Source organism: Brassica napus, chromosome A6, assembly GCF_020379485.1.
Source record: "Brassica napus cultivar Da-Ae chromosome A6, Da-Ae, whole genome shotgun sequence".
Lineage (NCBI taxonomy): Eukaryota > Viridiplantae > Streptophyta > Magnoliopsida > Brassicales > Brassicaceae > Brassica > Brassica napus.
In genome coordinates, this window is record NC_063439.1 from 11,445,799 (window position 1) to 11,469,185 (window position 23,387).

Below are 23,387 nucleotides of genomic sequence, written 5' to 3' on the forward strand. Positions count from 1 at the left end.
GCAATAATCACAGAAAACGCTATATATTGCTTTAAACCTCTCTAAACCTTTTAAATTTAAAAGTTTGTTTGTGGTTGCAGACGGTTGCGGGAGAATAAAGTATTTTTTTTAAACTATATAACTATAATAATTAAAATATTGAATTTAAATTTAAATTGAAATCATTGTAATAATAGAAATACTAAATATATATATATTATATTTTAATTTATATTATAAACTTTAAAACAAAATTATTTTCTATATTTAAAAAAAAATTTAATAGAATATTTTTTAAATATAATTTTTATATTTATTATATTAATATACTTTTAATATTTTATAATGATATAAAATGTAAATATTGTTAATTTATTATTTAACCGCTGCTGCATTTTGTAGTTAACCCGTTATAAATATCTCGCAAATGCAGCAATTTATAACCGATGTATGAGTCATACAAAGCTCTTAATGACGCTTAAACCGCAATCATCTGCATCCGAAAACGTCCGCAACCGCTACCATTACACAAGTCAGGCCTAAATCAACCTTTAAAATCTTAGTTTAAAGCATAATATGCCATACAGAAAAAATGAATCTGCGGCATAAAAAAAATCTGACTTCCTTACATAACTAGTAGGGTACAATTGGATTGACAATATATAGAATGAAATAATGTGTAATAATTTATTCTACCACGACACTTATTTTGTAACAAAATTTTTATGCTATAACGACATTTAATTTGAAACGAAAGAAGTACATTATCATTTCATCAATTCAACAGAAAAATTTAAGTAAATATATTCACTGTAATTTTATAAGAAATAAATGAATGAATTTAGAGACTCATGAATTTACTCTCTTTTTCTTTTATTTTATATATATTTACTACATGTATGTCCAGTCTTCCTATGCTTATCATTCACAACTGTGGACTATGAACACTTTAGAAAACCAACTTTCTTACAAATAAACTTTATGAATGATGTGAAACCTGTTAGGATAGGTTTTAGTTGCTAACTTGTTATAAATTGAGAATTGATGATATTAACAAAATGAAATGAGATTAAGCTGAAGCAATGATATAATAATTCTGCGCAAAATGACAAATTAAAGGAAAAGACCTGGAAACTTATAATGTAATTGATTTGGTGGGAAACTGAGAACCAATCTGAATCAGTGTATCGAAAAAGACAAGTTCATTAGAGTAAAATACTAAATCATTGACTTAGTAGACTGCTCTCGGTCAAGAAAACAATTGCTATGCTGTGTGGAAGTTAGTACACGTACGTAGTTGGTCGGAAAAGCAAAAGGTAAAAAGCTCCGTCCACCAGATATGCCTTGTTCAGCTCTTCAATAAGATAATAACAAAAGGCAACTTGTGTTGTAAATCATCCATTTAACAAGGGCAAGGTTTTCCAAAAGATAAGATTGTATATAATATAATACATGTTCGGGGAACGTTACATACAAGAAACTTTTGAAATGAAATTAATATAAGTTGTAAAAGTGTGAAACACACAGAGTTCTTATCGACTGAGCTTAGTTTATATATAGAAGCTAGAAAGAAGAAGACACACCACACTCGAATCAACTAAAGCGATATTGCTGGACAGAATGACCGACGCTGGAGAAGTTACCGCCATGGACTGCGTTTACAAGAACCCTAACGAAGGTGTCGAAGATAGGATTCAAGATCTTTTACAAAGGATGACAGTTGAGGAGAAGATCGGTCAGATGACTCAGATCCACCGTGCCGTCTCATCGGCCGCCATCATCAAAGACTTCTTTATAGGTAAGTTTTTAAACCACCAAATAAAACAATTAAACATTCTGGATTATGAAACTGGACTGACTCGTTGTTTGCATCGCTCTTCAGGCAGCGTATGCAACTCGGCCGGGAAGTCAGGGAATAAAGATGCGTTGTCAGAGGATTGGGCTGAAATGATCGACGGCTTTCAGACAGCGGCCCTCGAAACTCGTCTCGCCATTCCAATCATCTATGGCTTGGACGCAGTTCACGGCAACAACAAATTCTACGGTACCACCATTTTTTCTCACAACATAGGACTCGGTGCCACCAGGTTCCTCCTAAACCACAGACAATTTTAACCGAATGAGGAAAAAAGACCAGCTCGGCTCGGTGTATTGATTCGGTTTCATGATAACATGGCAGAGATTACGATCTAGCTAGAATAATTGGTTCAGCGACTGCTCTAGAAGTTAGGGCAAGTGGGGCTCACTGGGTATTCGCTCCTTGTGTGGCGGTAAGTCTTCTCTAATTTTAAAGAGAAAACATGAACCATATGGACTGATCATGTTTGTGAGATTTGGTAGGTGTGCAAAGATCCGAGATGGGGAAGATGTTTGGAGAGCTACAGTGAAGACACTGACGTTGTATGCAACATGACATCCATTGTCTCCGGTCTTCAAGGACCTCCACCGGAAGGACATCCCGCCGGTTTCCCTTTCCTAGCCGGAAGGTCCGTTTTCATTAAAACATTCCTTAGCAAGCATGTAACATCTTGCTCATGTTCTTAAACTTGGGGGTTATGTTTCAGGAACAATGTGGTTGCATGTGCAAAGCATTTTGTTGGAGATGGTGGTACAGAAATGGGTAAGAATGAAGGGGACACAATAGCTTCATATGATGATATGAAGACTTGGAGAGGATTCATATGGCTCCTTACTTGAATTGTCTTGCAGTCTCTGCGGTTATGCCTTCTTATTCTCGTTGGAACGGAAGAAAACTCCATGGAGACCGCTTTCTCATGACAGAAATTCTCAAAGACAAATTCGGTTTTAAGGTCGAATCACAGTCACTTTTTTTCTCGTTGGATCAAAAACTGACTAAAATTTCTTAAATTGTGGTCGTTCTGTTTTTGTAGGGATGTTTGGTTTCAGATTGGTCGGGAATAGAAAAGATGGGAGAACCCCGTGGTTCGAACTATCGTGAGTGTGTGGAAGCTGCTATCAACACTGGAATAGACATGGTCATGGTCCCTTATAGGTATGAGAAGTTCATCAATGAGCTAACATCTCTAGTGAAGGACGGGAAAATACTTATGTCTAGGATCGATGATGCGGTCGAGAGAATTCTGAGACTGAAGTTCACAGCTGGTCTCTTCGAACACCCTTTCTCTGACATATCGTTGCTGAAGTTTGTTGGCTGCAAGGTAGATTCCACTTATGATTGCTCTCATAATCTGAAGTTATGAAATCATAAAATCGAATTTTACACACAGGAACACAGAGAGATAGCTCGTGAAGCGGTTAGGAAATCTTTAGTTTTGTTAAAGAACGGGAAAGATTCAGACAAACCATTTCTACCGCTAGATCGAAACGCAAAGAGAGTTTTAGTGGCAGGAACTCATGCAGACAATCTCGGGTTTCAGTGTGGTGGTTGGTCCAAGACTTGGCAGGGTCAAAGTGGTCGGATCACAGTCGGTAAGCTACAAGAAACAAACTCTGCTTCCACAGAGTACTTTCTTGCGTAACAAGCTAGCTATAACATCCTCTATTTCACGAGTGCAGGCACAACTGTCTTGGATGCCGTCAAAGCAATCGTAGGAGCAGAAACAAAAGTGGTTTACGAGAAGACTCCTTCGGAGGAGACTTTTCCAACGAGGACTTCTCATACGCCATTGTTGCCGTCGGGGAAGCGCCCTATGCTGAATCCCGAGGCGATGATCCTGAGCCGTCGATACACTTCGATGGGGATTCGATAGTGAGATTGGTAGCTGAGAAGATCCCGACAGTGGCGATTCTGATGACGGGACGACCTTTGGTTTTGGATATGACCATGTTGGAGAAGGTGGAAGCTTTGGTGGCGGCTTGGTTGCCTGGAACTGAAGGAGATGGAATCGCCGATTCGGTGTTCGGAGATTACGATTTCACTGGGAAGTTGCCGATGTCGTGGTTCAGAGAGACAGAGCAGCTGCCGATGAACCCTGAAGCTGATAGCTACGATCCATTGTTCCCGTTAGGGTTTGGGCTTAAATGTAAGAGAGAGTAATAATACTAGTCCATGGGAGAGAAGTCAAAATAAGGGATTTCTTGGCCAAGTGTGTCTGATCTATTCTCAATTGCATTTGGATTTGGTTTAGTCCGGTTTTCTCATTTGCTCACTTTGGTTTTATTGTTTTGGTGTGACGTTGTTTGGTGTAAGTCGTATTTTAAAAACTTCAGAAGCTGTCTTCCAATAATTAAGAAATTGTTTCCGATAACAGAGTCTATTGAAATATTGTGGCTTATTGGTGGCACTAGCACAACAGATAGGACATATGAAATATTGTGGCTTATTGGTTAGAGCATCATTATCCCTAGCACCCATAATGGGTATCTTAATCTCTTTTTTACTAATAAATGTGTGTTAAGCACTTTATTTAAAAGCTTTCTAATTTTTTGCCTCCAATGCAAGATTCTTATTTTGGAGTTCTTAAAAAAAATATTAAACATTGTTTTATATAAGATAAATTTTATTTATTATATAAGACATATTAAAAGATAACATTTAAAACATTGAATTTTAAATAAAAACATAAAAACAAAGATTAGTAAAATATTCGAGAATAATTTGAAAACGTTTCAGAGATGGAAGAGTGAAATAACATATATGAATCTGTTGGAGTTGGAAGAGAAGGAGAGAGTTTTAAAGAGAGAATGCAGACTCTCATTAAACACTCTAAACAACTATAACTAATTACCTAACTACAAACAAATGCAAGTTGACATATATCTAACTTCTATTAATTACAATTTCACAACCATAATAAAACACATAGCAAGTAATTTATTATTGACAATTCAATTCATTTTCAAAAACAAAAATTCAATTCATTTTCAAAAACAAAGCAACTCATTCAACTACCTAACTTTACCACACACAATCCTTTTCTTAATTCAACATCACTTCTATTAATTACAAACATCATTGCCAACTCACCAAAACATTAACTACCTAACTCAACCATAAAACTTTCAATGAACGAATAAAAGATAAAGACATTTACCTGTATTGCTCCAGTAAATGAAATTATGTGCTGTGATCCTTCCTCAGCCTCCTTGATCCATGCAACTCAACAGACAAAAACACAGGAAAAAAAAACAAAAATGAGTAACAGATCAAGGATTCAAATTCATGACACTCAATTCAATTGAGACAAGAAGCTAAATCATATAATTGAACTCTTAAACAATTCAGACCAGACTATTCATCTCCCTCGATTCAGTTCAGTTACGGATCAATTGGGGTACATAACACACAGATACAAATCACATGATCATAAACAATCTATTCAACTCAGACAAGAACGACAATCAATTCATTTGAGACCATACTCGTAAACACTTTCAATCAATATCATAAACGACCAACGAATAAAACACAAAGTTTTTCTATAAACATTCAATTTCAAAAACAAACACAAGAGACAGAGACAAAGACAGTGACAAATGAAACCTTCATGTCTATTGATCCGTCTTTGGTAAGAAACAAAGAAAGAGACAAATTGTTTACCTGTTTTGCAGTTGTAGTGATCTTCTGTAACGAACCTTCATGTCTATTGATCCGTCCTTATTGATCCGTCCTTAGTAAGAAACAAAGACAGAGACAAATGAAAATTAATCAAAACTAACCGAGACAACAAACAAATCAAATAACATAGAAGGATTCAGACAAGGAATAATACATATGCTTACCTTGCGATTTGATTTTCTCGAAGACAGCCACCAAGAGAGAGGTACAAGTTTGTCACCGACGAGGAGATCCACCGAGAGAGAGGACAGCACCATCGAGGAGAGAGACAGAGACGAGGATTCCACCGAGAGAGACACCGACTGCTTCATCGTCGAGTGAAGATCACGAGACAGAGGCGGAGTCTTCGAGGTTTCGCGAGAACGAGGCAAAGTCGTCGAGGTTTCGCGATAGAAACGGGGAGTCGTCGAGGTTTCACGAGGTGTCACAGAGTCGTCGAGGTTTCACGAGGAGTCACGGAGTCTTCGAGGTTTCAATCAAACACGGAGTCGCCGAGGGAGAGAAGGAAAGAAGCGGAGTCCTCGAGGGAGAGAAAAGACGACTCCTCGTTTCTGAGATAGACGCGTCTAATGAAACGTGTCCGCGAAGATCTGTTTCTTCTTCTGCTTAATTAAGCACCGTGGCTTAGATTAATACATTATTTTTTATTTTTTTTTAAATCTGAAAATCATTAAGCACCCCCCCCCCCCAAGCTATTGCGTTCTCTTATAGTCCTATAGAAACTCAGTGTTATCATACTTAGAATCTTTCTGTAACACCCGCATTTTTAAATAAAATAATAAATAATAGTTTTAAAAAATATGCAATTTATTTATTTTCAAAGGTAAATTCCAATCCATAAATCCAATAATAACATAAGTTCCGAAAATGTCGATAAAAGAATAAAACCAGAAATCTGAAAAAGAAAAAATAAAAGCACCAATCTGAAATGAATCACTCATGTTCGTTGGTTTCATGAAAGGAGGAAAAAAAAGAAAGGTGAGTAAGAGTGGAGTCACTCGGTGAAGTCTGGGATGCTAAATCCCAAGTCCATAGACTTGGATATAACACTCCGAATATAAATAATTTAACTCTAACATGAATCAAGCACGGCGTCTAAAGCATCCTGGGAACAAATCATATTCCTAATCACATACTCACACACAATACTGACTTCCACACCAGAGGGCCAAAAAGTTGGGAGAATGCGCTGTCACTTATAGTTTGGAGAGTGCTATGCCATCTATAGTCTGGAGAGTGCCAAGCCACCAATAGCCGGGAGAGTGTCATGCCACCTAAAGCCTGGAGAGTGCCAGGCCACGAGAGAGTGCCCGACCACCTATAGTCAGGAGAGTAGCAGACCACCTATATTCTGGATCGTTTATATAATTCGTGATCTAATGTAAACTTGATCATTAAACCCATTAAATAAGCCTAAGAAACATAGCTCATGCTCATGAAAAATCAAGCTGAACTGATCTAGCTCATGAGATATAACTCGTTTTGACACCCCCTGCAACACGAGAATTGACGATTTAGGTTCAGAGGTTCTGGAATAAAGTTTCCAAAATGGAAACTTTCTTAAAATAGAAAATTTCCTAAGACAACAGCTTTCGTAAAATAGAAACTTTTCTAAAATAACAACTTTCCTAAAATAGCAAGTTCCTTAGTATAACTTCTTTCCTAAATTAGAAACTTTCCCTAAATAGATTTCTATAACTAAAAATATGGAGGCGACAAACTTACCAATAAACTCACCTGAAAACTTGCCCGAAATTTTGACCAGAAATTTTACTAGTGACTGGTCGTCGGATAATTTAAAAGCAACTTTTCGCGTGAAAAACACTGATTTGTTTTTATGGAGAAAAAAAGGAGTAAAGCTCTTTATATAAGGAAACGAAACCGAGATAGTTTTTCTAAGGTTTTAATGTGAAACAAAGATAAAAGAGTTATGAGTATAAAGTTTAAATTACTAAAAATAAATGGGTCCCCGCTATAATCACAAATCACGGTCGTTACACTTTCACTGTTCTATGGATCTATGTACCTCTTTCATTGTGGACAACTGGATGCAATGTCTTCTGTGGAATAAGACTTTGAATATGGCACAATATCTTATCTGGATTCTTTTTCCCGCAATTATTGCATTCATTAAGAAATTATAGGCTGAGAATGTTTAGTGCGGTTCCACTATGGCTCTGAGTGTTGTATGCGGGACTGGAAGAAGCACACAGCGGTCTAAAAAAGTGTCGCCATTCAACTAACTTCTTTTGTTATTAAGTTTAACTGAAAAATAATAATAAAATAAAAACAGAAAGTGGTGCGGGAGAAATTTGTGACAGACCGCACCTGTGTTTGAAAAGAAGGTAAAAGTATGTGGTTTGGTGCGGTTCTCTATTTTTTGACTGGTAAAGTTTTACAAAACTGTGTTAACTAATATAATTAATTACAACATATTTATTCTAATAAAAAAGTTTGGATATAATCTGAAATTTTTTAAACTATTAAAAATATTATATGCATTTTATTTTTGTTATGCACAATAATTAACTTTGTTACCATATAAACTTTTTGCATCTTTTAGTTTATCCAAACATTTTCTACAAATATTAAAAGTATTTGAATTATTTAATTTTAATCAAAAATATTATATATAATTAAAAACTGAAATTTTCTTCTTCTTTTTTTAACTTGAGTTAACAGTAAAAACATAACAAAACCAGAACTAAATGAAATCCTAGATTATCTTGGATATTAGGTAGTTTCTAATCCGGACCGAATTAAAAACCAAAAAAAAATTGAGCTGAAACTTAACCGAATCTTCTAAATATTTTCTAAATATTAATTTTGATATAAACAACCAAATTATAATATTTTAAAGAAAATATAATATTAGCTATAAAATCTCATTAATAACATATTAAGTTTCATATTTCACATATATAAGATATCTTTTAAAAATTAATATTGCAAATCTGTTATGGAAAAATTAATAAATTAAATTTATCTTCTGATTGCAATTTATTTGTACTTTATTAAAATATGTAAAATATATTTATAATATATATGAAAATATTATTTTATATTTTCCCCGCACTTTTAAGTTTATAATCACCATTCAAACATCCGTCCCGCACTATCTATTATTTTGGTCACCATTCACATATTGTTTTGAACCACTTTTTTTAGACGAACCGCACTTATCCCGCAGTATGCGTTTTGTTGACATAAACCTCATTTAAACCACACTTGTTCTGCAGTATGCGTTTCTCCCGCATAAACCATACTTGAACAGTACCACACTATATTATGGCTCCGAATGGTAACTGTGGTTTGAGCGGTGCGAAACAAGCGGTTCAACTGCGGTGCGGTTTTAACAGTTATAAAAACGTATAAATATATGGTATATGTAGAAATTTGTGTTACTGTTAACTGCGGTGCGGGGCGGGGCGGGGCGGTTGTAAACATTCGAAGCCTATATCTTTATCCCGCACAGCTCAAACCACTGTTACTATTCGAAGCCATAAAGAGTTATCATTCAGAAATGTTTTGTGCTTTTTTTTTTGTTAAAATTAATTAATTAAAAAAAGAAGTTATAGGCGGAACAAATACGCACCTGAACCGCACTTAAAAATGGAAGAAGGTAATATGGTATGGTTATGTGTGGACCACACCGATATTTTTTTATTTAAAAAAATAAAATAAACACAACTTAATCTACCAATATACTATAAGATGTGATTTGTAAATTTTTTACTTTTTGTTTTTAATGTAAAAATGCTCATAAAACCAAACTTTTCTTTCTATATTTTTTTGTTTTATTATAACAGTCTATTTCAAAAAATAGTATTAACTTTACAAAATATAAATGCTAATGCATATATTTATTATCATTTACATAAGACTTCAGCATTTTACTCGAACCTGAAAACCTGAACTGGAACCGACTTGAAAGGTTCCGTTTGGATCCGAGTCGTGGCTAAAGTATCTATTAATATTTTTTTTAGACATACATGTTTCGGTTCAGGTCGAGGTGTTACCTTAAACCGACTAGGTACCTCAAAATATCTGAAATCTCTTGAATGTATTAGATATATTTGGATATTTCGCTATATTTTGATATTTAATACATTTTTTTATCTTTTGAATTTGGGGTTTCGCGTATTTTGTTTAATATTACACAAAATATAAAAATATTGACTATATCTTTCTGATAGCACACTGAGTTTCGTATTATATTCAATACATATGCATATTCAGCAATTTTTTATAGTTTTGTGATTTATAAATTTTGTATAAGCTTGAACTAAATATATTTAACATAAAAAAAAATTAAAAACAAAAATTAAAATATTTTCATATTTCAAATATATAATGTTTTTTAAATATATTTTTAAAATTATATTAATATTACTGATTTTGTAGTTTGTAAAATATAAATATATTATATGTATCCCGCAGTTACACTATTGATTTATATATCACCATTCATACTTTGTTTTGAACCGCTTATTTTAGACGAACCGTAGTTATTCCAGCATGTGTTTTTTTTGTATAAACCGCAGTAAAACCGTACCGTAATATCTAATCCACTTGTTCTGCACCGCTCAGTCCGCTGTTACCATTCTCAGCCATAGTATCGGTTCCGTTTTCGATGATAATATTTTTAACTACATAAATATTATTATCAAATTTGGACGAGAACAAAAATGGCAGTATGTCAGGATTTGGTTAGGGTCAAGAAATGTAATGATTTACTAATCAACTGAAAAACAACTTTGAAGTTTCGAAAACATCAAAAATTATTCAAGTTAAATACTAAATTACCATTGACTGCTCTTCAGTCTTAAACAATCACCATTGTTTGGTCGTTGACGCCGGTATTTCCATCAAGTTGATTAAAAAGCAACAATAAGTAAATACTTGGCTGAAATGTAAGAAATGATTATATGCCGGAAGAAAACATAATCAATCTATGGCCTACGTATTTAGATAAATAATTTATGTATTCAAATTATGCTACATTGTTACTTAGACGAAGTAGAGTTCAAAACTTCGAGTTGTATAACCAAATCCATGTAAGCACTTCAAAATTATTAGAAGAAACTACAAAAATTGAGTTGAGCTCATGAGAAATATTACTCACATTTTTAGTCGAAAAAATATTATTCACAGTTTCACATGATTCACTCGCACCCAAAATGTATCACCGAAACTAAAACCATATAATAGCTACCCAATTTTGATGTGCGAGTTTTTTTCTTGGATTTCTATATATAAGTGAACAATGGAAATAGGTTTGAAGTAGTAAACTTGTAAGAGCACTGCCAATGAGGAATTCTCATCAAAGTTCCTCAAAAAACATATATGTGTATGTATATATAATATATATAAATATTAGTATTTATTTGCCAATTAGGAATTCTCATCAAAAGTTTCTCAAAAAACATATATATATATATAATATAAATATTAGTATTCATTTACATAATACAATTCTAGTCTAGATTTTTCCGTATATATTATACTTTGGACTTTTAAAAACGGTTATAAGTTACTAAAAGCGTTAAAATCCAAATAGAAAATTTTGTGATCAATAATTAATTTTTTTTTTTGTTATAACAATATACAAATGATTATAAAACTATATGACTAGGAACCCTCATTTAATAAATACTCAGATCAAAATATAAATTTATTTTATTAGCATTTAAATTGAACTATACACCATATAAAAGTACATAAATATTTTAATTTCAAAATTTGCATTGACCAAGTATTGAGAATTTAATATTTTAGTTTCGAGCTTTGCATTGGTTTTTAAAAATGATTATAATTAAAAAACTATTAAACATTCTTCATTGAAAATTATGTTATCAATGATTTACAAAATTTGTTATAAGCAAATACAAATGATCATAAAGTCATATTAGTATGAAGCATATTTAATAGATAATCGTATAAAATATATACTATATATTTATGTTAATATCATTTAAATTTAATTATATATTATTTTTAAATTGATTATTTTTATTTATTTACCATAAATGATTGTAAATAAACAAAAGTGATGTTTTTTGATTTATGTTCTTGCACTAATTTAATTATTTATGTAATAATTACTATTTTTAAAATATTTAAATATATTTATTATTTTATAATATGCAAAAGAATGCAAAAAAATAAAAATATATTATATAATTTATATATATATATATATACAATGCTCATTTCGCATAATACGTTAATCGTAACCTAGTTAGTACTAAGTATAAACTAAAGTAACCATTAACCTAATGGATGGATGTAGCATACTTAAATAGTTAAATGGTTGATAAGAAAATATATATAAAAAAAAGTAAAAAGTAAAAAAAAAGGTTGTAAAGTAAACTAATACACTGATAAAATGGTTAAATAGTTGAATGAGTCGTGAGTGTTCAATCCGGATATTGGTTTGGTTTCGGTTCGGTTTTTCGGTATTTCGATTAATAAAATATAACTACCATTCTAAATCCATATTTACTTCGGTTCGGTTTATTCGGTTTTATACCAAAACATAATTATTTAGTTTGAAACCATATTATATAAATTTTAGAGTCATATTGTCATCGCAGTCATTTATTAAAAAATATTATGTTTTCAAATAAAAGAACAAAAAAACGCTTATACCTTCAGATGAAATAATCAAATCTAGAATTAAAATCAAAGCTCGAAATTTTGAAAAAAAAAACGAGAAGTATGAAAGAAAAGTTTTTTCACTCTTCCATATTTATTATTCATCAAAGTCATGCTTCTTCGAGTGAAACTCTGTTCGTTTATAAATAAGAAAAATGTTGTGAATATTTTTTTTCTAGTTATTATCCATCAAATTTATAACTTTCACTTCAATTTAGTCAATGCTAAAAGAAAGCAAAATGATTAAAAGAAGAAGACTAAAAAAATAAGAAGCCTCAGTTCCCATGAATTGTTATTTAATTATATTTTAAGAGTTTTTCAAATTAATATTCTTTATTACTATAAAAAAATATGGTAATAATTATTAACAAAAAATAACTTATATAACAAATAAATTTTCATATGACGTTATAAAATATGTACATATTTACATGTTTCTACTTTTGATCGGTTTTGTTCGTTTATTCGGTTTAATCGGTTATAAACCAAACCATATATAAATTCTACGGTTGTTATAAAATCATATCCATTCAATTTATATAGTATATACCAAAACTACACCATATTGTTTATTTCGGTTTCGTACGGTTTGGTTTTACCATATTGGACATGCCTAGTCGTGACAATAGATTATGGGATGGATCTCACAATTATTTTATGTTATACTAGGGTAGGTCCGCGCTACGCGCGGAATGTGCTTTATATGTGATATATATAAGTATGTAATTGTATATATTTTGTGTATATGTTATGTAAGCTTTTGCAAGAGAAATGATAATAATGTTTATTGTTTTGAGAATGTTAAAGGTGTGAAGAGATTATGTAAGTTAAAATTAATTATGTTTGGTTTATTAATAGATTACATCGTAGAACATATATATTGGGTAGATGATATGTATGTGGTGCTCTCATTGTATATTTTTGATAATTTTGAATCCAAAACACTAAAAACAGTAAAGTGTAAATTTAATTTTTTATATTATAAACTAACACTTAAATATATAATTATCTTTTTTTTTCAAAAATTTCAATTCGTTTAAGGCCGTTGCATAGATGTAAAGCAGATACCTTATATGCATAAGTAATCCACGTCTTTTGAATCTCTAATTATATTTTAAAAATATTATGTAAATATATTAGTTTTATTTTTTATTTTCTATTTGTTTCTTAGTTTTTATTAAATATTTTTTTAGTTCTTTGTAAATGAACAGTATTATTTTAATGTTTTCTTCTTAAATGTAGATAATTTAATATTTAAAATAAGGTTATATTTTATGAAAACAATAAATATTCATCTAACAATAAAAACGATGAAGATAGATATAAATTATTTTTTCTTCCATATAGTTTAACTCTCCTTATTTATAATTTGGAATGATGGATTTTTTAACACTTTTTATAATTTTTTTTACAACTTTTAAAAATCTTTATAAATTTAGTTGTTTTGTATGATTATATGATGTCACGATAAAATTTATATCGCTTTTACTTGAAAGATTAACTATTTTGGAATCCATAAAAAAAATAAATTTTATGTGCATATTCCAAGACAAAATTTATTTTGGTTTAACATACTTTCAAACGATCATTTATACTCCATTCGTTTCAATATATATGATTTTTAGGTGATTGTTTTTGTATTACAATATATTATGTTTTCTCATATCTAGGTAACTTTAAATTTATCAAAATTGTGTAGCCAATTGTATTATTACTATTTTTTATAATTAAATAAATTAGTTTAAAAATGTATTTTCAATAATTTTTGGAGAAAATAAAATTTTTGGTTTGTGTGCAAAGAGCTAAAACTTCATCTACTATGAAACGGAGGGAGTATAATTTAGATTGATACTTTAAAATGTTTCTAATTTTTTTTTCATATTGTTTTTGTATTTTATGTTTACTAAATCCTACATTAAGCTATGTAACTGATTTTCTTTCTATATATAAAATGGTTTAAATTTGATAGTAAGTGAGAATTATTTTTTTTGTTTGGTTATTTCACGTTTGTTTACATGATTTTCTAGCCAAAAGGTCCACAAAAGAGTTGCTAGACCATTTCACTTTAAGAGGATATTTACATATAAATGTGGTGTAGAAATATGTCCTCATGTGGTAGTGACACTAATTAATGGCATACTTTTTAAATTAAACAACTTATCTATATAGCAGTTTTTTATTTGTTAGAAAAATATGTTAAAAATCATTCTAAACATAATTTAAATAGCAAACAAAATTTTGAAAACAACATATGTCAGCTATTGAAATTTAAAATTAAAATAATGTGACATACGCTCTTTATGAAAATAATATTATTAAGTTTGTTCTCTTAGAATAGTCTTAAAAAATGAAAATATAAATTATATTAATATTCACAAATTTATTTATTTTTAGTTGTTTAAAAAATATGTTTAGGTAATAATTATTTTGGAACCATCTAAGTGCTCTGGATTCCTAAGACTGCAGTAGATAGCTACTGCTGTCACTAAAGCTCGATTGGGTTAAAACTCAGCAGGTGGTGGACAATAGTTTGATGAAAATGCAGTCCCACTGTTAATATTCCTCTCCAACAACGCCTGCACAATGAACCTTAAATGCATTTTTAGATGTTCTCTGTTCTTTTTCCGTTTTCGATTGAGAGTCGAGGCATTTTGAGTTCTTTCAAATTCATAAAATGCGAGATCTCAGCTTTCTTTTATATGAAAAACAAAAAGTTAGTATAAGAAATCTAAGGAACAATGGTAAGTGAAGATAAAACTTTCACTAATCCAATCTACAATTTTGTGTTTTGTTTTAATCAAGATATGTCAAATTGATGGAGCTTGTACATAACTTGAAGCTTCAATCACCTCCATCACAACTTCTGCAGCCCTGATTCCTGTCAGCTTAGTCATAGCTGAGTCGAATGCTACAAAGAGAGATTTATCATCACCCGCCTCCACCAGCAGCTCAACACGATACCTTGCGATTGTGTTTTTTTTTTCCAAATAGTTGGCACAAATAACAAAAGGCTGTTTTTAATGAGCAAGTTTAATATAGATATGTGAACCGAACCTGACAACTCCAACAACACTGGCATTAAAACATGTAGGGCATGTGAATGAAGAGTTCCCTCGCTGGAGCTTCTTGGAGCATTTAGCACAGGAGATCACCATCCGTTTGTAGTTTCCAGTGATGCGATCTTGGCTTTGCATAGAAACTCAAGGGCCTGCAGTTATTAAAGAATTTTGGTCTTAGTCCACAGAAGCATGAGGCTGAGGCAGAAAATTATCAGAAACTTACTTGTGGGGGTGACTCCAGAACATAGTTGTTCAACTCTCCTAGTGAAACCTTTTCGAGCTTCTTTACACCATGGTACTGCTTCGCACTGGTAGTGTCCTTCTCGGGTTTTGAATACAACCTGCATATTGTATATAATCAGATATGAACAAAGACATGTGTAGATTATTTTTAGACATGTGAGTAATAAGATGAGTACTCTTGAAATAGTCTCTGGCTTGCGGCCACCTCATGGTCAAAGTAAAAATGGATCCCAGAAGTAGCATCCAGGTATAGTCGACCTAAAGAAAAAATTAAATTTATTTATATTTGTTAATGTACATAAGCATATGATTTGGAGTGGAAATAAATAAAAAAATGCTTGCCCCCTATAAACTTGGGGTTGATGTTGGTTGCGACGATCACCTTTGCCACACCGAATGTTACCTCCAACAAACTTGGGGTTAATGCTGGTTGCGACGATCACCTTTGCCACACCGATGGCCAAGATATTTTGTTTTAGCTGGTCCGCTTGTGCATCAAAAACACTTAGAGAAACAGTTGTAGAACTGCAACTAAGTGTAGTTCCATATTAGACTTCGAATATAAATTATGTAAACACATACCTATTATGAATCAATCATCGCACCTGTTAATCATAATGTGTTGAGCTGTCCAAGTCTGATCATTAAAAGTAATGTTGATGTCTCGTACAGCCCCTATGATGTCTACAAAGGTTAGGTTTAGTTTGATTATACATCGATACAATAAGATCTAAACTTTATGAGTGAAAAGCTTTAAACTTTATGGGTGGTTTTGGTAAAAGTCGAAACCTTTCGATACAATAAGACGTTAGAAAAAAAATACAGATTAACACGTTCCTAACCTGGTAACCGAGTATAAGTATTTGCCAAAGACATCGGCTTAAATCACTAAACCATTTAAGAGCTACTAAGATGAGGAAGAGAAGAGAAAGGCTTCGACTTTTATTAAAACCACCCATAAAGTTTAAAGTTTTTCACTCATCTAACAAAACCCTTATCAGCATAGAACAGATTAAGAGAGAGATATCTTCTTACATAGCCATTGAATTGCTGAGCAGCTGCCTTAACTTCAGACACAGAAGAGATAGTCACGAACCCGAAACCCCTGCTTCGTCATGTCACTTTGTCATAGATCACCTAACAAAGACAAATGAACTAATCTCAACTCAACAACAACAAAAAAGAACATATCTTTGTCTCCTGCGGAATCCCATTGCAACATAACATTAACTACAGAGACAACTGAACTAATCTCAACTTAACAAAAATAAAAAGAATCAATCTTTGTCTCTTGTCGGAATCCCCATTATGACAATAACACAAACCACTTCAAAAAGCATAAAGAATGATTCTTTCATACCTCAACCATCTCAACGTTTCCGGCGCTTTCGAAGAGCTGAGCGAGCTGAGCACTATTGACTTAAAGGGAAGGTTACCGACGAAGAGTTTAAGGTCAGCAGAGAAGGATTGCTCCTGCTGCGGAGCCTCATCGGAGAAAATGTTCCCTTCTTCTTCTACGTTGAAGTCGTCTGTAACCGCGACGTTGCGGACGAAGCGAGACGCGGCAGATGAAGCGAAGATGGAGAGGGAAATGGATTGGGAGTTGAGTTCGAAGGAGAGGGAAGAGGTAGGATGGAAGTGGAGGCAGGTTTGGAGATGGAGAAGGTGGAGAGAGCGAGGGATGAAGCTGAAGCAGCCATGGAGGAGGAAGAGAAGAGATAGGGTTGACGGCATTGCGTCGAATTCTACTGGGCTGGCCGGCTAGTCTTTTTATCCACACAAAAGGCTTAAAAGCTAAAACGCATATATAAGCCCGTATCAATCCATCGCCAAGTTAATGAAACGGTGTGTTTTAATTTATGGGACAGGTGTAGCTTCCTCCTTCCACTATTTGATGAGGTGGCAAGAGGAAAAGAGAATAACCTTCTACTTTATGTTATAAGATTATATTGAAAGGTTTGTGGTTTGTGTATACCGATGAAGTATTCTGTAAGGACATCATGAGAAGCCACTGTACCAAAGACAACAACCACGGATTATGGGATGGATCTCACAATTACTTTTATATAAAAATTTAAAGTTGGGAATACTTAGAACGCCATCATTGGTTAAATATTCCCTAAAGTATCTAAAATATAATATTAATTTTATTATAAATTTACTTATCTAATTTGATATAATTTTATCATAAATTTACTTATCTAATTTGATATAATTTTATCATAAATTTACTTATGTAAATGCACAAATGAAAATATATTTCACATTTTGGGGGGGGGGGGGGGGGGGGGTGCATTCAGTTTAACATTTGTTGATTTTTAGTGAGATTTTAGATGATTTCAATAAGTTGCAGAGATTTAGGTGATTTTTGTTAAACTACTCTAGGATATTACCTAAAACCATGAGATTTGAGTTTTAATTTTTTTAACTAAAATTCACCCAAACACCCTAAAATCACATGAAAGTGTATTCAATTGAGAGTTTTAGGTGATTTATATTAAAATGACAAATCCACTGTTATTCAAACATGAATTTTAAAAACTCATTTAAAATCCATTGTTATTGAACTTAACATTTCGTAGAATACTCTAAAATCTATTGTTATTGAAAATATTTTAAGTGGTGGAATTTTAAAGTTTTCAGGTGATTTTAGGGTTGTTGGGTGGAGTTTCTTAGTTAAAAAATTAAAACCCAAATCCCATGGTTTTAGGTTATATTCTAGAGTGGTTTAAAAAAAAATCACATAAATCTCTGCGACTTATTGAAATCATCTAAAACTCTATTAAAAGTCAAATCACCTCAAATGTTACATTGAATACACCCAAATAAAACTCCACAACTTAAAATATTTTCAATAACAGTGGATTTCAGAGTACTTTACGAAATGTCAAATTCAATAGCAGTGTATTTTAATTGAGTTTTTAAAATTCATGTTTGAATAACAGTGAATTTGTCATTTTAATACAAATCACCTAAAACTCTTACTTGAATACACACCCTTTGTGTATTTTGAAGGAAAATCATTTCCCACAATTTTTTATTACCGTTTTTTAATTTTTAAAAACAAACAAATCAATTTTATGAGAGATATATTTTTCAGACACTACTTTTGAGTTTTGAGGGTGGTGATAGCTACTAAGGCTCGAATGGTAACAACGGATTGAGCGGTGCGGGACAAGCGGTTTGACTGCGGTGCGGTTCTGACAGTTATAAAAACGTATAGATATACGGTATATGTAGAAATTTTTGTTACTGTTAACTGCGGTGCGGTGCGGGACAGATGTTACTATTCGGACCCTAACTTATTTTACTAAAAACAGTATACAAGATACTACAAATTATTGGAGGGATAAATAAACTAATTAACCATTAGACTTAGACCGTAGTGCTGAAAGTCTTTCAGTGAAAGATAAAAGGGAAGTGGCTGGGCTGGACTTTTGAGGAAAAAACGAAGAAAAACATGGCAGAGACTACAGACTCGTCATGTGTCTATAAGAACCCAGACGCGCCCGTGGAGGCGCGTGTGCAAGACCTTCTCTCTCGCATGACTCTGCAGGAGAAGATCGGCCAGATGACTCAGATCGAACGCTCAGTGGCTTCTCATGATGTCCTTACAGATTACTTCATCGGTATACACAAACCACAAACCTTTCAATATAATATAACATAAACTAAAACTTTTGAAAATCATCCTGCATTAAGCCATTAGTGATAACCTTTATGACTTTGGTTCTACAGGAAGTGTGCAGAGCGGCGCTGGGAGTTGGCCGTTCGAGGATGCAAAATCGTCGGACTGGGCTGATATGATAGACGGTTTTCAGCGTTCTGCGTTAGCGTCGCGTTTGGGAATCCCTATAATCTACGGCACAGACGCCGTCCACGGCAACAACAACGTCTACGGTGCCACCATTTTCCCCCACAACATTGGCCTCGGTGCCACCAGGTTCAACTTATTTTTATTATTCTCTTCTACTCTGAGCTAAGAGAGTGACACATTTTGTATATTAATCTGAAAGGTAGAATCGACCCAAAAAGTAGCTTTTCTATAGGGTTAAGTTAAGCTTACACAAGTGTATTTGGTTGTTCTTAATGTAATAACACTTGTGTTGTTGTTGTCTGGTAACTCGATAGAGACGCAGAATTGGTCAAAAGAATTGGAGCTGTAACGGCACTTGAAGTAAGGGCTAGTGGCATTCACTGGACGTTTGCTCCCTGCGTGGCCGTGAGTTCCTTACAGATTTTTTTTTTTACAATATTACTATATTAGAATACTGATTTATAAATATTGGATGAAATGTTGTTTACTCACAGGTTCTGGGAGATCCGAGGTGGGGACGATGCTACGAGAGTTATGGTGAAGCTGCCAAAATAGTCTCTGAGATGAGTTCGATTATCTCGGGCTTACAAGGCGAGCCACCCGAAGAACACCCTAACGGTTACCCTTTTCTTGCCGGAAGGTATATACACATATAATGCTACTACATAATATAACAGGCTTTGAATTTTTTTTATTTTACTTTGGTGATAGAAACAATCTTATCGCATGTGCAAAACATTTTGTTGGAGATGGTGGCACCGATAAGGGTCTAAGCGAAGGGAACACCATTGCGTCGTACGAAGACTTGGAGAGAATACATGTTGCACCCTATCTGAATTGTATTTCTCAGGGAGTATGTACCGTTATGGCCTCGTTTTCTAGTTGGAATGGAAGTAGACTTCATTCTGATTATTACCTCTTAACGGAAGTTCTCAAACAGAAACTCGGTTTCAAGGTTGACTGAATATGAAACTAAATGTAAATAAGCTAGAGGTGTATGCATTGAGCTCGTTTGATTTAATATGTTTATTTTTCTGTTACCAGGGATTTTTAGTTTCAGACTGGGATGGTTTGGAGACCATTAGCGAGCCACAAGGTTCAGACAACCGTAATTGTGTCAAGCTCGGGATCAATGCTGGAATCGACATGGTACTGTATGAATTTTCATCTGGCTCGGGATTTCTGAAAGATACAAAGATTGTTAATCAATGTTATTGCAGGTGATGGTACCTTACAAGTACCAACAGTTCATAGAAGACCTTACAGATCTGGTTGAGTCAGGGGAAGTACAGATGGCTCGAATCAATGATGCTGTTGAAAAAATACTCAGAGTGAAGTTTGTAGCTGGTCTCTTTGAATATCCTCTCACAGACAGATCTCTGTTGCCTACTGTTGGTTGCAAGGTGAGCTCTAACTCTTGAGTGCTGCCATTATTCTAATCTAAAGATATATGGGAGCATGATTAACTCTGTTTCCACATTTGCAGGAACATAGAGAAGTTGCACGCGAAGCAGTTAGAAAGTCTTTAGTTCTACTAAAGAACGGTAAAAATGATGATAAACCATTTTTGCCGCTAGATCGTACTGCCGAGAGGATTCTAGTGGTTGGAACGCACGCAGACGATCTTGGTAACCAGTGTGGCGGATGGACAAAGACAAAGTCCGGTCAAAGCGGGAAGATCACTATCGGTAAGTAAAGCAGATTACAATATCATACGGTAAGTATATGATATTGTAATATATGGTTTTGTTTTGAAATGTAGGCACAACGCTTTTGGATGCCATAAAAGCTGCAGTTGGAGATAAAACCGAAGTAATCTACGAGAAAACTCCATCAAAGGAAACATTAGCCTCGTGTGAAGACTTCTCCTACGCCATTGTTGCATTGGGGGAACCTCCCTACGCAGAGATGAGAGGCGATAACTCTGAGCTCACCATACCTTTAAATGGCAACAACATTGTAACTGCGGTTGCAGAGAAAATCCCGACTCTGGTGATCTTGTTCACAGGACGGCCTATGGTTCTTGAGATGCCTGTTCTTGAAAAAACTGAGGCTTTGGTCGCTGCTTGGTTCCCTGGAACCGAAGGGCAAGGAATGGCTGATGTCATTTTTGGAGATTATGATTTCGAAGGGAAGTTACCACTGAGCTGGTTCAAACGCGTAGACCAGTTGCCGCTAAACGTTGATAGCAATTTCTATGACCCATTGTTTCCTCTCGGTTACGGTCTCAATTGCAATTCCGGTTAACTGGTTTAGCTTCACTGGTCAGTTCAATTGTCCGGTGCAATTAATAATTAACTTGTGTGCAATTTCCTGGATATGAAATTTTATATAAAACTAGAGTTTTTAACCGCGCTACGCGCGGATAAGATATTATATGTATTTCTCAATTCTAAAAAAATAATATATAATATTGTATTACATTATTTAAAGAATATAAAATAAGACTACATAACATAAATATTTTTTTAAATTTTCTTTGAGAAAATTATTATGTTGTTTGATTGTTGTACTTGATTCGCATATATATTTTTATTATCAGTAAATAATATATATTTATTATATAATATAAGAAAAATAAAAGTATTTACTTTTTAAACAACTTTGTCTCATGTTGGGGACTCGGTTATAGACATATCATATTCGAAGAAGACATTTTACAGTTATCAATCTTCTTAAAAGTCAAGAAACAAATCTGAATATCAAAACAATATCTCATACGATCTCTTTGTGGAATAACTACTCTAAAGTAATTGAATTTAGGCATCAAAAAAGACTGGAAATGGATGTGCATATGTGTTATCTAAGTCAGCTTTACAAAGTACTATTCATAGTTCATATATCTTTTATGTCCATCCTATTTTTTTTGTCCATCCTTTCTTAAACATCTTGAAATAATTGATGCTAAATAATAATAAAATTTTGGCTGGCAAAAAAAAATCAAATTTATCTAATTATCGCTAAAATATTTTATTAATATTGTCTAAGAAGCTTTCAAGTGATATCATAGTTTAATTTTTGTTAGTTTTTTTGTCAATTTTTAGAGTTTTTTGTATTTAAGATTTTTTCCATATTAAGCTTCTATTTCTTTCACTGAATTGATATATATATATATATATATATATATATATATATATATATATATATCATAAAAATTACCATCAAATCATTTTTACTTATTTATTATTTTGTTTTTAATGAAAATACACTTTAAATAATTTAATTTAAAATAAAATTATATATTAATTTGTTGTATTCTAACAATTTGATTGATTTAATTAATTTGCTTTGGTGGATAACTTAAGAAGTTTTCATATGAATCGGAGAAAGCAAGCTTATGTTGTTATATTATATTTATTTGTGTATATAGAATCTATATATAATGCTAGTGTAATAAAGAAAGAACATTATTTTTTGTAACTTCAAAAAGATACATTATTACAATTTGAAATTAATCAAAATTGAATAAAATGGTAATTAAATATTTGTAAATCTAATTGTTTTTTTATCTTGTTCAGTTGGATTCTCATGAAAAGAAATCGATAGGTTAAACAAATGTTTCAAAATTTGAAAAGTTTCAAAATTTGTTGTGTTATTGTTTTGTCTATAAATTACAAAATTTATTGAATTCATATATTTAATTATTACACCCTTAAATAATATTTTATTAAGACATTAGAGAACTATGTTTTGAGTTGTTTTGACAAAATTGTACAAAAATCTATGTTTTTTCATATTTGTCACGGAAATTTATATGTTAAACTTATTTTTACAAAATTCTTAACTTTGTAACGAAAACAAAAATCTATGTTTTTTCTTATTTTTCAATGTTCTCACACTTTCAAAGAATATATTAGCTTAGTCACTTACTTATTTTTTTTTACAAAACAAAGTATCGGAATCTTGAAAGTTGAATTCATATTATTGTAATTATACATAAGAGTTTGTGATTACATAATTAGTGATTCTGGTATATGTGTTCAAGAAAGTTTCAATGGCTTAGTGGTAACTGTCCTATATTAATGTCATAATAACCCGGGTTCGATCCTTTCCATCGCATTGTTTTCCATTTTTTACGAAAAAATAAATGAAA

The 23,387-nt window shown here is 32.5% G+C and overlaps 2 protein-coding genes and 1 pseudogene across 9 annotated transcripts; 2 read left to right on the forward strand and 1 right to left on the reverse strand.

Moving 5' to 3' along the window:
* Positions 1-279: 279 nt before the first annotated feature.
* LOC106350194 lies at positions 280-5,408 on the forward strand (annotated as a pseudogene).
* Positions 5,409-14,841: 9,433 nt separating this feature from the next.
* LOC106402421 lies at positions 14,842-17,304 on the reverse strand. 8 transcript variants are annotated; one of them, XR_007340405.1, is made up of 8 exons: positions 16,838-17,228; positions 16,513-16,614; positions 16,083-16,161; positions 15,860-16,008; positions 15,654-15,735; positions 15,458-15,575; positions 15,230-15,383; positions 14,842-15,136 (listed from the first exon to the last, which is right to left on the reverse strand). XR_007340405.1 is itself a non-coding variant. In XM_048782680.1 (7 exons), exons 3-7 carry the CDS (start codon positions 16,091-16,093, stop codon positions 15,324-15,326), a joined length of 414 nt encoding a protein of 137 aa, XP_048638637.1. In that variant the 5' UTR covers positions 16,094-16,161; positions 16,513-16,614; positions 16,838-17,304; the 3' UTR covers positions 14,842-15,323. The 8 variants fall into 8 exon arrangements, 5 of the variants coding, with proteins under 5 accessions (XP_048638637.1, XP_048638636.1, XP_048638635.1 ...); XR_007340407.1 differs by having other exon boundaries at positions 15,860-16,002; positions 16,083-16,152; positions 16,838-17,224; XR_007340406.1 differs by having other exon boundaries at positions 15,860-16,002; positions 16,838-17,223.
* Positions 17,305-18,848: 1,544 nt separating this feature from the next.
* Positions 18,849-21,682, forward strand: LOC106347568 (beta-glucosidase BoGH3B). Its single transcript, XM_013787141.3, has 9 exons — positions 18,849-19,106; positions 19,216-19,420; positions 19,609-19,699; positions 19,789-19,934; positions 20,006-20,249; positions 20,339-20,443; positions 20,515-20,697; positions 20,781-20,982; positions 21,057-21,682. Exons 1-9 carry the CDS (start codon positions 18,938-18,940, stop codon positions 21,539-21,541), a joined length of 1,830 nt encoding a protein of 609 aa, XP_013642595.2. The 5' UTR covers positions 18,849-18,937; the 3' UTR covers positions 21,542-21,682.
* Positions 21,683-23,387: the final 1,705 nt, after the last annotated feature.

Coding starts and splice junctions, on each gene's coding strand:
- LOC106402421 (XM_048782679.1), bottom strand. Junction 15,576..15,653: donor AGCCAGAGACTATTTCAAGA/GTACTCATCTTA, acceptor TACAATATGCAG/GTTGTATTCAAAACCCGAGA. Junction 15,384..15,457: donor TTCTGGAGTCACCCCCACAA/GTAAGTTTCTGA, acceptor TAATAACTGCAG/GCCCTTGAGTTTCTATGCAA.
- LOC106347568 (XM_013787141.3), top strand. CDS start 18,938: ATGGCAGAGACTACAGACTCGTCATGTGTCTATAAGAACCCAGACGCG. Junction 19,700..19,788: donor CGTTTGCTCCCTGCGTGGCC/GTGAGTTCCTTA, acceptor GTTTACTCACAG/GTTCTGGGAGATCCGAGGTG. Junction 20,250..20,338: donor AACAGAAACTCGGTTTCAAG/GTTGACTGAATA, acceptor TTCTGTTACCAG/GGATTTTTAGTTTCAGACTG.